Source organism: Kogia breviceps, chromosome 4 (assembly GCF_026419965.1).
Source record: "Kogia breviceps isolate mKogBre1 chromosome 4, mKogBre1 haplotype 1, whole genome shotgun sequence".
Classification (NCBI taxonomy): domain Eukaryota; kingdom Metazoa; phylum Chordata; class Mammalia; order Artiodactyla; family Physeteridae; genus Kogia; species Kogia breviceps.
In genome coordinates this window covers 156,214,189-156,227,335 of record NC_081313.1, presented here as the reverse complement: position 1 = coordinate 156,227,335, position 13,147 = coordinate 156,214,189, and the positions used below count along the sequence as shown (strand labels likewise).

General features: G+C 47.6%; 1 protein-coding gene across 1 annotated transcript in view; it reads right to left on the bottom strand.

The window, feature by feature from the left end:
* Window positions 1–11,554, bottom strand: part of ADRA1B (adrenoceptor alpha 1B) — a 59,231-nt gene extending 47,677 nt beyond the window's left edge. Inside the window, exon 1 of the mRNA XM_059062683.2 lies at window positions 10,086–11,554. Within this exon, the coding sequence (XP_058918666.1) occupies window positions 10,086–11,034 (949 nt within the window). The 5' untranslated portion in view covers window positions 11,035–11,554. The remainder of the gene's footprint in view (window positions 1–10,085) is intronic.
* Between the last annotated feature and the right edge of the window lie 1,593 nt (window positions 11,555–13,147).

The following is a 13,147-nucleotide window of genomic DNA, read 5'->3' as shown; positions in this document are numbered from 1 at the left end:
CCATGGATTCAGATCCCAGCTCAGTGACTCACTTGTGCAAGTAGGGTAAATTAACTGAATGAAGACTTAAAAATTTCCAACCAACTTTTACATTAATTCCTTTTTCCCACAAAAAACACACACATGAAGTTGTGTCTTTCCTCCTTCAATTAATGTTCACTTCATTCTCTCATTATTAATCTTTCTCTGTACTGCTGAGGCCATGGGTGCCAGACTCTCTCCTCCCCCATCTCAGGCTTCTTAGTGAAACCAAGGCACCATTGGATGTTCCATTGTAAACACTCTTACTCCAGGAGTTAAAATATCGAGGTACTTTTATCATTCAAATTGAGACATTTTGAGAATATGAGAGGGTTACAATAATCATCATAGTGCCCTTGGTAACAGACATAAGTGGAGACAGGCTCAGGCAAAGTAGGATGTCTGGCCACCCCATTATAGAGCAATGCTATATCACCTACAAACACACCCAGTGTATCTTTGGTGCATTAGCAAAGCTGGACACCTTCACTTTTGTGGGGAAATGTTTTGATATTAAAGAAATCAAAGTAGACTTCATGAGATAAATTAGAATGTTGGCCTTCCTTCCATTCATTTTAGGGCCGTGTGTGTGTGTATGTTGTGTGTATGTGTGTGTGTGTGTGAGAGAGAGAGAGAGAGAGAGAGAGAGAGAGAGAGAGAGGTGGGGAGGAGAGAGAGAGAATTTAGAATTACATTTGGAGGTGGGGGCAGCATTCACTTCTCAATACCTTGGGCCTTTCTGAAGGTCTGAATCAGGCCCTGCTATAAAGTCACCGGAATTGTGTCCTCCTCTCCTACTTCTGTGGGGACCAACTCTGGCCATATCCCTCCCAGAGGTGAGAGGCAGGTGACAAGGGCTGAGAAGGTGAGGGAAAATGGGGACTGACTGGCTATAGAGAGGTCTCCCCCAGAGGCGGTGGAATGGCAACCTTTTATGAAGAATGAAGATGCTGTCCAATTTTCAAGCTCATAACTTGGGTCCACTCCGGTCTTCATCTATCTCATCTTTCTTCATTGGGCCCATAACCAGACCCATAGTGGCCTTTTGGTTTCACAAGAGCAGTCAAGGCAGTTTCAATGTGCTTGTGGTATTTTCAAGGAATGGGACAAGTCACCTAACCTCTAAGCCTGTTTCCTCATTTATAAAGTGAGCAGAACATGAATACCTATCTGATGGGCTATTGGGAGGTTCAAATGGTAGATGAAGTCTCGCACATACTGTGTGAATCATAGTTGCAATTGCCATTTTTATTGGGAGTCTAGTAGGTACATGTCTCTGGGCACGGAGGACAAGAAGATGAGTGAAACCTGGACCATTTCCTCCAGAGGTTTGCAGCCGGTAACACTGCTAAAGATGGGCCAGTCAGTCCTGATTCCCGTGAACAAAGGTGACAAGCACCGTACACAAGGTATAAAGGCAGCCATCACCGCCAGGGAAAAGGGGTGGGGACCAGGAAAGACTTCCTAAGAGAGGTGTCCACAAAACTGGGGGTCTACAGGTGGACAGGATTTGGATGTTCAGAGGGTACGGGAAGAGCACTCCTGCCAGAGGGAAGAGTATGAAAAAACACATAGGGTAAGGAAAATGTAAGGTGTATTTGGGGAAACGGCCAACAACTTGAGTTAAGGTGAGCTCCTAGTACCTGTGTTAGGCAAAGAGGAAAGACGCGGTCACTGCTTCCAAGAACTTCACACATAAGTCCATCAGTCACAAGGCTGCTAGAGAGAGCCACCCCTGCAGTGTTTGGTGTAGACCCTGGGCACTTCCTTAACCTCAGGGCTCCTCTCTTCATGGGACCCTCCAAAGCCCTGGGTGGGATCCCAGCGTGTCTCCTCTGGGTAGTAGTATTTTGCAAAGTTTTCATGAGTAAGATCTATTACTTGCAACTGGTTAGGACCACGATCTAATTCCACTCCAACTTTCCTCTGCCATATTTCCCTTCATGTGGGTGTTAGTATAGGGGCTGTGGGCATTTTTTTGGAACTAGCTAAGAGTTAAAGATACATTTCATTTGGGTTCTCTTGAATATACATATATGGTGTGCATATATGTATATTCTTGTATACATATATGTGCATTTTCTTTCTGTATAGCTAGGTTATCACAAGTCAGGGTTACTGAAAAGTGGAAAAACAGCTTCTAGAAATACTCTCTTGTCCACGATGCCAGCCTTTGTGACACCAGAGGCTGATCCAAGGTAGGAGAGAGTCCTGTGGTGCTGAGATCACACGTATGTGGTGAAGAGGTGAATCAAGTTCTGAAATGTATGCAGCCAGAAATTAGGCTGTGAAAAAGTGTTGTAAATTTTATGTGTTTAACCCCAAAGCCCAAATTTGATAAAAGCCTTAAAGGTATATGGCACTACCCGTAATATGTTGTGGAGCTGAAAAAAATCTAAAGCACCCATAATAGAAGAAAGAGAAATTTTGACTTAGCTTGCTAGGGGAAAGACCCAATTATTTTTATATTCTTTATGTTCTCACCAGGATATGGTGCCTTTCGGTTGCTGAATAATAGGCAGCTGCTTGCCCTTCCTTTCCATCTTCTCAGAATAGACTCTGCTTTCCCTATAGGGCCTCTTTGGGCTTTCATAAATCAGGGCTCAGAACCCCACACCTAGTATACCCCCCAGTAATGAACCCTTTAGATTTATCTGATTGCCTCGATGTGAATCCAGGTTCTGTCACTAATCAGGTGGGTGGCCTGAGGCAAATCACCCAATCTCTCTGAACTTCAGTCTCCTCATCTGTAAAATGGAGACAACGGTAGTGTCCATCTGGTAAGCCTCTGGAGAGGAGTGAATGAGAGCATGCATAGAAAGCACCCTTAGCCTGGTGTAAGCCAGGCACATGGCAAGACCTAATAAATGGAGCTGTTAGTATTACTATTATCAGATGTGGTTAGGGAGCACAGTGACTGCAGAAACATCCTGCAGATGTGGGAGAAAGCAATTTCCCATTGTGGCCTGGTGGCCATCAGTTATTTTTATGAGCCACACATACTCAGGTAAAGGCATGTCCTGCATTAGAGATCTTAATAGGCCCATCTGTGATGGCACTGCAACTACACACATGCCCACTGGCATTTCTGTGGTCTGTTTCGCCCCAGAATGACTGGGTGCTTCCACAAATGGCCCCCATCCTATCATACCTGACAAGCATGGCTCCACACACATCATCCTTCCCCCTCGCCACCCCACTGCCCCCCGCCCTACGCTTTTGACTCTTATGGCAAAGCTGAGGCTAATTTGTTTATCCATCACTGAGAGGATAAATCCCCATCCCCCTTTCTTCCTGCTTTCTCCCACAAATATTTATCATGCCTAACTATCGTGGTGTCTCCCATGATTCTAAGACTTCAGGAGACTCACAGTAAAATTTCAAAAAATTTTTTTGGTGGGGACAGACATAGGGTTACCAACTTTTTATTTTGCCAAGTAGAGTACTGGACACACACACACACACACACACACACACACACACACAAAGACTATCACCATTACTTATTACCATCATTCCATTAAAGAAATGTTATTTCAGTTTCCCAAAATAGACAGGACATAGTCTTTAGAATAAAAGAACAGTCATTTATAATGAGTACATTTGGAAAAACAAAGAATTTTCCTAACTCTTCTTTCATTTTGTCATGAGCCAGTAAAAACTTTATCACCCATGGGCACCAGACCTCAGACAAATGTCTGGAAGCACTGTAGTAACAACAAGAATAATATAACATATGTTTATTGAGTGCCAAATATGGAGTCTAATAGATTCTATCATTTACTAGCTGTGTGACCTTGGGCAATTTACCGAACCTCTCTGAACTCTAGACACAGGGTGATGATCCTTGCTCTGCAGAGGGGCTGTGAGAATTACAAGCTATACAGAACATTTAGTGTTGAGCAGTGTTATCTGCTACATTGAAGACCTGCTTCCACAGTGCTCATTCTCCTCCCCTTCTCCAGGGACGCTCTAGTTTGAAGAATTCACCTTCCCTCCTAACAATCTTCTGCCTTCCTCTGTGTGGACTGGCCCGAGGGACTGGTCAGGACTGGGGATGATTCTGGATGCACTGGGGGAAGTTTAACCAAACTCTGGTTCTCCAAGGGGTGTTCATTCCAGGTTCCCAGGCATGAGGAGGACTAGTGCTATGCTGGTGGCATAAATGCCTGTGAGAACTGGTTAAAAATTGAGATTCAAGGCCCCATCATGAAAGATTCTGATACAAAGGTCTGTGGTGGAGCTCAAGAATCTGTGCTTTTGAAAGTAGTCCCCTGCCAGATGTTTCTAATGAGCATCTGGGTTTGCTGATGGTCATGGCTCCTGGTTTTTGGGTTGGGACATTTTGTCCACTCACCTCATAAGAGTGTCTAGCGTATCATTCCTAGCATGGTATCTTGTGAGTCCTGATGAATGGGGTCTGAGGAGATCCTGGGAGGAATCCTCTTGGTTGTGTTTCACCCAGTAACTCAGGGCTATTCCAGATACATCTCTTATTCTCCTGTATCATAACCAACCCATCCCCAAGTCCTTGAATCTGTCTACTTCTCTCCACCTCCACTGCTACCAGCGTGGTCTAAATTACCACCAGCGCTCACTGGGAGTACAGCCTCCTAACTGCCCCATCTCTGCTCTGTGCTCCATATAGCTGCCTGAGTCATCTTTTAAACACATAATCAGATTGTATCTCTTGTCGGCTTCAAACCCTTCGGTACCGGCCACGGCAATTTATCATAAAATCTAAAATCCTTAATGTGGCACAGAAGCCCCTGCATGGCCCAACCTGTGCCTGCACCTCCAGCCTCGACTTGCACCTGCCTCCCCTCTGTTCTCCAGGCTCTGGTAGTTCCCGACCAGCTCCTCCCTCAGGACTTTCTGGTGTGCCCTCCTTCTGCCTGGAGCTCTCCTCTTCTACCTGCCCCTTTCACTGAATTAACTCCTCCAAACTGTTCAGGGTTCTGTCTAAATGCCACTCAGGGATCCCTGTGATATACCGATCCCTGTTGTATACTTCTAATAGCAGCATACCCCTTTTCTTCAAATCTTTTTTCCACGATTTGCATTTATGTTTATTTGCATGTGTGTATTTTTCAAATTACCCGTGTTCCTCACTAGAACTAAATTCTATGAGAATGTGAAACACAGCGGCTTTGCTCCACAATCTCCAGCACGACGCCTGGACCTAGTAGGCTTCCAATAAATATATACTTATTCAGTGAATGAATGAATGAATGATTAAAGATGTGGAAACAAGTCCCCATATGAAGGGCAAGATCCCACTTTTTCTTCCTGGTTGGGATGACTAAATGCCCAATGTTGAAGGACCCATATCATACACAGTGCAGGAGGTATAGAGAAAGCCGAGCCCTGAGCTGGAATGTGGATGACCTTCCCTGATAGTTGATGAGTGAAGTTTTTTCAGGGGTGAGTGGGGAATGGAAGAAAGACAGTGTTTTGTAACAGAAGTAGGATAATCAGCTTTTGACAAGGTGGCTCTGGGGTTCCTGGAGAACATTTGCTATGAGAGCAGGTTGGGACCAGAAAGCAAAAAGGTCAGACATCTTTGTGCACTGGACCTGGTAGGTGTCTGTTCTGACAGACACGGATTCAATTCTTGTCTCTACCATTTACTTGCTGTGTGACCTTGGGCAAGAAGTCTAACCTCTCTGAGCTTCAGTATATTTAACTGTCGAGAGGAAGCAATTACTTTCCCCTGTCAGGGTAGCTGTGAGGATTAGTGAGATAATGTCTGTAGAGGGCCTAGCAGAATGTCTGGTACATAGTATGTGCTCCACGATAATAGGATCTCACTAGGCTGTGAGCCTCCTGCACGCAGGGGCCATGTTTGCTTTGGTTCAACAACCCAGTGATTAAGTACAATGGCTAGCACATAGTAGGTGCTTTAGGAAGTCTTCATTAATGATTTTATAAATGACTGAATGTATTTTCCTGAAGTAAGATCTCCCTCTTCTAGGAAGGATTCCCTGTGTGTAAAATTTTCCCTCACTCAAACCAATTGATTTCCGTGTGAGCAGCTCAAATCCCTGTGTTTTGAAACCTCAGAACTGGAGGATTAGTGTGTGCGTCTGCGGGGGTGGCTCTGTCCTGAGTCATCTCTGAGACCCCCACCCTCCCTTATGCTCTTGTGGGAGCTGGAAATTCATCAGCCCTAATCTGAATGAGAGGACTGGAGAAACATATCAATGGAGAGAGGGATTCTGATTTGGTTCCAGTACTACAGAGATTACAACTCTTTCTTTGAAACTGACCATTTATTTGGAGGGGAAAGCAGTTAGTTCAATAATGGCTTCCTGAGGCCTTTCAGCATTGTAAAAGACAGAAGAAGGATTTGGAGCGAGGCAAGGTTCCAGTGTTTTCGAAACAACACACCAAGCCCAGCTACCAGTTGGCTGCCCCGCGCTTCCTGCTATCCACCCGCACCCCCATCTACCACACACCCCCCTGCGCCCCAGTGCAATGCACATCCCTCAAGAGCCCAGCCACTTTTTGAAGCCTGACCAGGCGGGTGGGAATTGGCCTTCATTGTAATGCCAGGCAGCTGAAGATTGCTTGGACACTGTGCACATAGCCCATCAAGTAGAAATGCTACTATATTATATTCCAATTATTTCCTGTCCCTCCATGGCCTGATTCCAGGGGCTGAATAAAGAGGTCCTTGTTTGGTGGATCCATCCCTGCTCCTGAGTAAGTGAGAGCTGGTCCCTGGCCCAACTTGGTCTGAGGCCACAGGGAAAAAGGGTGGGGAGGAGATAGGGAGGGTGTTACAGGTGGGGAGGGCTCCACAGGAGATGGGATGCCTGTCTCTGCAGGCAGCCCGACCTTGCTCCCAAAAATAAAAACAAGAGAGGAAGGAAAACAAATGGGGCCCCTGACCAGAACCCTGTAGGGGGCAAGACTATTCTCCTTCCTAACCAGGAGGAATACCAACCCTCCTCTTCCACGGAGAAGACACACACCAGCGATAGAAATCTCATGCCATCCAGGCACCTGGGAGTCTATCGCCAACTGGAGGTTTACTCCTACCTGGGCTTCTCTGTTTGCCAAACACTGTCGTCCCTCAGATCTGCTTTCTCCCCTTCTGAGTGAAAAGTCTTTCATGGAAAATTTAGAATTTGGAACCTGCATCAGATTCCAAAGGAGTTATTGTTCTACATCATGCTACTTTTATTTGGGTGTTATTAGAACTCAGACAAAGTAGAAGCCCACATCTCCATTTTGCTCAGATGCTCTTTCTATTGATAAATTACTAAGAACATGTTAATTAAGCACCTTCTCTGTTTGAAACTCTTGAGTAACTATCGAAGTCCATCCCAAATTCAAGGCCTGGAGTCCACACTCCTTACCCGCCAAGGGTTGGGTTTCCAGGGGAGAAGCATGTGGATGGACTCAGCTCAGGGACAGCACACTGGGAGACCTCTGGGAGATAACAGTTGGTCAGGAAGTCTTCAAGTCAAGGAGAAGAGAAACAAGCTCTGATAGCATCAGGGTGGCAAGAACATTTCACTTTCTGTGGCATGGAAGCCAAGGACCTGAGATGTTAGGAAGATAAGGTCTCAGAAAGGCATGGACAGAAAGAGGGGGGAAACTGAAATAGTATAAGTGAGAAGAAACTGAGGGTGGGTGTGAAGAGCAGGACCCAGAGAGAAGCCACATCGTCCCGCACCACAGCATGGGTGGTGAAGTGCTAACCTTTGCAGCGTTTAAAAACCTTGGTGTTCAGAAGGCTGGATCCTGAAAGGAGCTGAGAGATCCCCTGGCTGGTGCTTCTCAAAGCCTGCTCTGCAGATCACCTCTTCAGAATCACCTGGTGAGCTGGTTGAACGTGATTCCTGGGACTTCTCTGATTTACTGGCTCGGATTCTCTATGCGTTAGGTCTTAGAGCTGAATTTTTATCTAGTTCCACAAATGATTCTGATCCTTATTGAAGTTTGAGAGCCCTTGATCTAGTCCAACCCTCTTGTTCCCTGGAAGTGAGACCTGAAGCCCAGCTGGTAAAGCAACACACCTAAGTTCACAGAGCTAATCGATGGCAAAGCTCACATACATAACTCTATTGCTCCTGACCCTCTGAGCAGCACTCTTTCCATTTCAACATGCTGGCAGCCTCTTCACTTGTTTCCCCTGCCACCTAAAGTGAAAGCCTGCACCTTTGATCCACTCCTGCATCCTGCTGGGGCTTTGTCTTTCCTGAGGATGCTCTGGTCACAGCCTCTGCCGGCTGAGGATTGGGGTAAGAAGGAAGAAAAGAAAAAGATCTAGTTCCCTTCTGAGCCTTTAATAACAGGTATTGGCAACTGAATGGAGAAGAAAACAGTTTTGGCTGCAGGGAGTATTGGGATTTGGTTTGTAGTAGTAAGAGCTAACTTTTCACTGAGTATTTGCTGTGTACCAGACACTGTATTAAGTCCTTTCCATGCACTAGTGCAAACCCCATGGAGCAAACAGTAATTAGCCCTATTTTACAGATGAAGAAATTGAGGCTCACTGAGAAGTCATCATTTGCCCAAGGTCACATGGCTAATTATTGGCCAAATCACTCCATGTGCAACCATGATCTTTGTGGTTGGTCCAATGCAGTGTGAACTGTCCTCCACTTTAGCTGGACAAGCCTGCAAAAGGACCCTGAGACCTTGGGAAAGAAAAGAAACCTGGGCAGCGTATGTGATCACTACTTGGGGTAGAGCTTCAAACCCTCTCCACTTAACATGCTGAAAATATTTCTGAAAGGCATTAGCTCGAAAGCTAGCCTTAGAAATGACAATGGAGAGTAGGTTAAACAGTTTTTCTTTATCATTTTTAAATGGAAACTACCGACATCAGTTTACCCTCTTTCCATTTGGCTCTTTCTCTTGGAAGCAGTGTGTCTTTACGATTTTTGTTACTTCGGGGATTAGTTTATGTTCAGTTCCAACTGAGCCCCTGGTGTGACTGTAGGTGTTAGTGGTCCATGGCAAGTAGCGGCTGTTGTCTCTTCTGATATCACAGCACATGACTCTGTCATAATTACCTCCCTCCATTCATCTTCTGGAGTGTCCCCCAGGGATAGAAAAAGAAATCAAAGCAGATCACTGCCTCAGAGAAGGGACAAGTGTTTCCTGAGCCGTGTGGACAGCATGTCACAGTACCCTCCTCTTGGTTTACCTCCTACCCAGACCTTGGCTTCATCCTTAGAGGAAGTCAGGTAGCCTTTTGAACAACTCACTTAGTAGGACTCCCAAACAAAAGAAGATGGGCACATTTTCATAGGAGAGAAAGGGCTCAGTTTCATACTAGCAGGACTTGGTGTCTGGTAGCTGAAGGTGAGGGGCAACTATAATTTAATTCTGGATATTCCATAAATCACCAGAGTTAGGGATATTTGGGGGTGAAAACTGAGAATGTGTGACCCTCTGGCCGTCTTCCTTCTCTTTCAAATCTCAAGCTTTAGATAAAGGCTGGTTGGGGCTGTGAGACTGTAAAATGCTCTTATTAACTTGTAATGGAGGGAGTGCGTGGAGGTGATAGCAAGTGGTGAAAGGAGGAGGGGGAGAAGGCAGCCTCTGCAAAGCTCTTGAGAAGTGTGGATCTCTGCAGGAGCCCTGGAAATGCTGAATGAAAACTGCCTTTCTGTGTACGAGCTGCCTCCCTACTTCCCAAATGCCATGTCTGTGGTAACTACAAACTATTTTGTATGCTGCATTAGTGACGCTGCCTTAGCGGGAACATGATTACTACTGAAATAACGCTGGTATGATGTTCAAGTCCAGTGTCCTTTTTAATTATTAAACCAAGGCTGTTGAATGAGTCATTGCACATACCAGATTTGCCTCCCGAGTTTCTATTTCAAGTGACTCGTACCTTAGCGCGTTCCACTAACACCCGAGTTGGTTCTTAGCTACCTACCCAATCTGCAAAGCCTTTGCAGAACAAACAATATTCCCCAACCTCCAAACACACACAGACTGCATAAAAAACTAAAACCCACAGAAAACTTTATAGTAAGCTCATCAGTAAACCCAAGATCTGAAAATGCCCCGTTCCCCTCCGCCAGTCCCCAACTTACCAAGTGGTAGAGCAATGAAGAAGGGGAGCCAACACAAGATGAACATACCAACTACAATGCCCAAGGTCTTGGCGGCTTTCTTTTCCCGGGAGAACTTAAAAAGTTTGACAGCTATGGAACTCCTGGGGTTGTGGCCCTTGGCCCTGGTACTGCTGAGGGTGTCCTCGTTAAAGGTCTTGGAGTGGATCCTCAAGGTCAGCTCCTTGGAGTTGGACATCTCCTTCATGACTCCAGCCTCCAGGTTCTTGGTGGTCCTCTTGGCAACGATGTAGACACGGCAGTACATGACCAGAATGACCGCCAAAGGGATGTAGAAGGAGCCCAGGGAGGAGAAGAGGGCGTAGAAGGGTTCTTCAGTGACCCCACATTCCTTGTCATCATTGGGCGCCGGTTCCTTCCACCCGAGAAGAGGCCCAATGGAGATGACCGTGGACAAGACCCAGACACTGAGGAGTGCCAAGATGGCCTTCCTCCTGGTGACCAGCGACGGGTACTGCAGAGAGTAGCGCACCCCGACGTAGCGGTCGATGGAGATGGCACACAGGCTCAAAATGGAGGCTGTGCAGCACAGGACATCCACGGCGGCCCAGATGTCACAGAAGATACGGCCCAGCACCCAATAGCCGAGCACCTCCAGGGCCGCGGAGAAGGGCAGCACGGTGAAGCTTAGCAGCAGGTCGGCAATGGCCAGGTTGACGATGAAGTAGTTGGTGGGCGTCCTCAGGTGACGGTTGCAGGCCACAGACAAGATGACTAGGATGTTGCCCACGATGGCAAAGAGGATGAAGGCGCCCAGCACCAGGCCCACGGAGATGGCCCTGGTGATGTCCAGCTGGGGCAGTGTGGAGTTGCTCGCGGTCTGGTTGGGGCCAGTGAAGTTGGCATTTTTCAACTCTCCCCAGTGGGCAGGTGCTGATGTGTTGTGGCCGGTGTCCAGATCGGGATTCATTTTAGAGTCCGCCCTCCATAGCCAGAGGGGTGACAGGGCTGGGAAGGGCTGGCGAAGGCTCCTCAGCTGCCCTGAAACTTTGCTTCCCCCGTGGTCTTCTTCCCAGAGGCGCCCTCCTGGCGAGAAGTCATCTTCCCCGGGCAGCCCAGCCCGGCAGCACGTCTCCTGCCTGCACCGAGCCGCTCGCTCGCCTGTCAGAGGGAGGAGGAGGAGAGAGGGGACGAGGCGGCAGCTCCAAGTTTAATGGTCCACGTCAGGCGCGCCGGGCCGGGCTCGCGGGGAGCGGCGGGGAGAAGCGGGCGGCGGGGCAGGGGGCGCCCGGCTCTGCCCGGCCCGCGGCGGCTCTGCGGACAGCGGCGCCTCTGCCCAGCTAGCGCCGAGGAGGGTCTGCTTTCAATGAGCCGCCTCTGGGCTGACTGCACGGCGGTGACATCAGGCGGGGGAGCCCGGCGCCCTGACTCCGCGCGGCACTAGGGGGCAATGCGGGTCCAGCGAAGGCGCCCGCAGCCCCGACGCCGGCACCCTGCTCAGCCCGGAGGCGGGCCGCGCCCCCGTTTCCCCAAGGGCGGGCCAGTAGGGGGAGGGGAAGAGGTGGGGGGAGCGGGGGCGAGGGTGGGGGTAGAGCGACCTGAGCGTGGGGATCCCCCTGTCCCCCACCCCCAGGTGGCCCACTGGGATTCTTTTTCCTCTTATTCACTCCGCAGTTTCAAAAGTGGGCTGGGGGTGCTTGCCTTTAGTGAGGAGAGCATCTGGCGTCAGCACTCAGATATAGGGGGCTCTGCAATTTGCGTGGCACCTAAAAGAGGAAGAATTCCACAGTTAGTCAAATGAGAGGGACTTCAGTCAGATCTGAGACCAATCCCCATCCTTCCCTCCCTGTGAAACCTCTGGTCTCAAAAGAAAACTCGGAAGCTTTTTGTCATTCATTCATTCAATCACTCATTCATTTAACAGATTTTTAACTGGAAACCCCCTGTCTGCCCTGGGTTCTGTTCTAGGCGCTGTGGGTAGAGTAATTGAACCAAGCAGACAAAGACCCCTGTCCTTGGGGAGCTTCCATTCTAGTGGGAGACAAACAAACAAATGAGTAGGCAAATTCTGAGGTGCGCCCTATGCTGACAGGTGTAGCAGAGAAAATAAAGCAAGACTGGGGAAGTGGAATGCTGTGGGGCGCATTTGGAATTTTATACGGGTGGTCGGGATTTTCCTGAAGTGATGTTTGAGCCAAGACCTGAAAGAAATAAGGAACAAACTGTGGGCTATCTGGGGGTGGGAATGGGGTAAGAAACCTCCAGGCAAATGGGGAGGGGACTTGGGGAATCCAGATTATTTGTTGAATTCTTTTCCCCTTTCTGCCTGATTTCTATGTTGGACATTCAGCTATAGGGACACACTTCCCAAGGTGGGTGAATGGTACTTAGGAAAGAGGGTATGGCCAAGGATGCCGAGGGAGAGCCTTATGTTAGTTAACATTTATCCGTATGTCCCAGTCCCAGACAGCGTGCTAAGTACTTGTCGCATTTTCTCACGACCCTACGGAAGAAGGACTATTCTCATAATCATTTTCATTTAGTGGATGGGACACCAAGGTGCAGTGAAATTTAACTCTGCGTAAATACACATGGCCATCACAGAGAGAATTTGGGAGTTGAACCCAACTGCGGGTCTATCCAAAGTTGAGCACTTAGCTGTTTATGTCACACTTTTCCCCCAGAAGCAAGGAAGGGGGTGAATTCTCACCCCCAGCTTTATTGAGATGTAACTGACATATAACATTATGTAAGTTGATTTGAGACACTTATATATTGCAAAATGATTACCATCAAAGTGTTAGCTAATACTGCCAACATGTCATGTAATTACCATTTCTTTTTTTGTGGTGAGAACATTTAAGATCTACTCTCTTAGCAACTTTCAAGTATATGATAAAGTATTATTAACTACGATCACCATGCTGCACATTAGATCCCCAGAACTTACTCATCTTATAACTGGAAGTTTTCACCATTTGACCAACATTTCCCCACTCCAGCCCCTCCCCAGCCAACCCCTGGTAACCACCACTTAACTAACTCTGTTTCTATGAGGCTTTTTTTTCCCTTCTAGATTCACA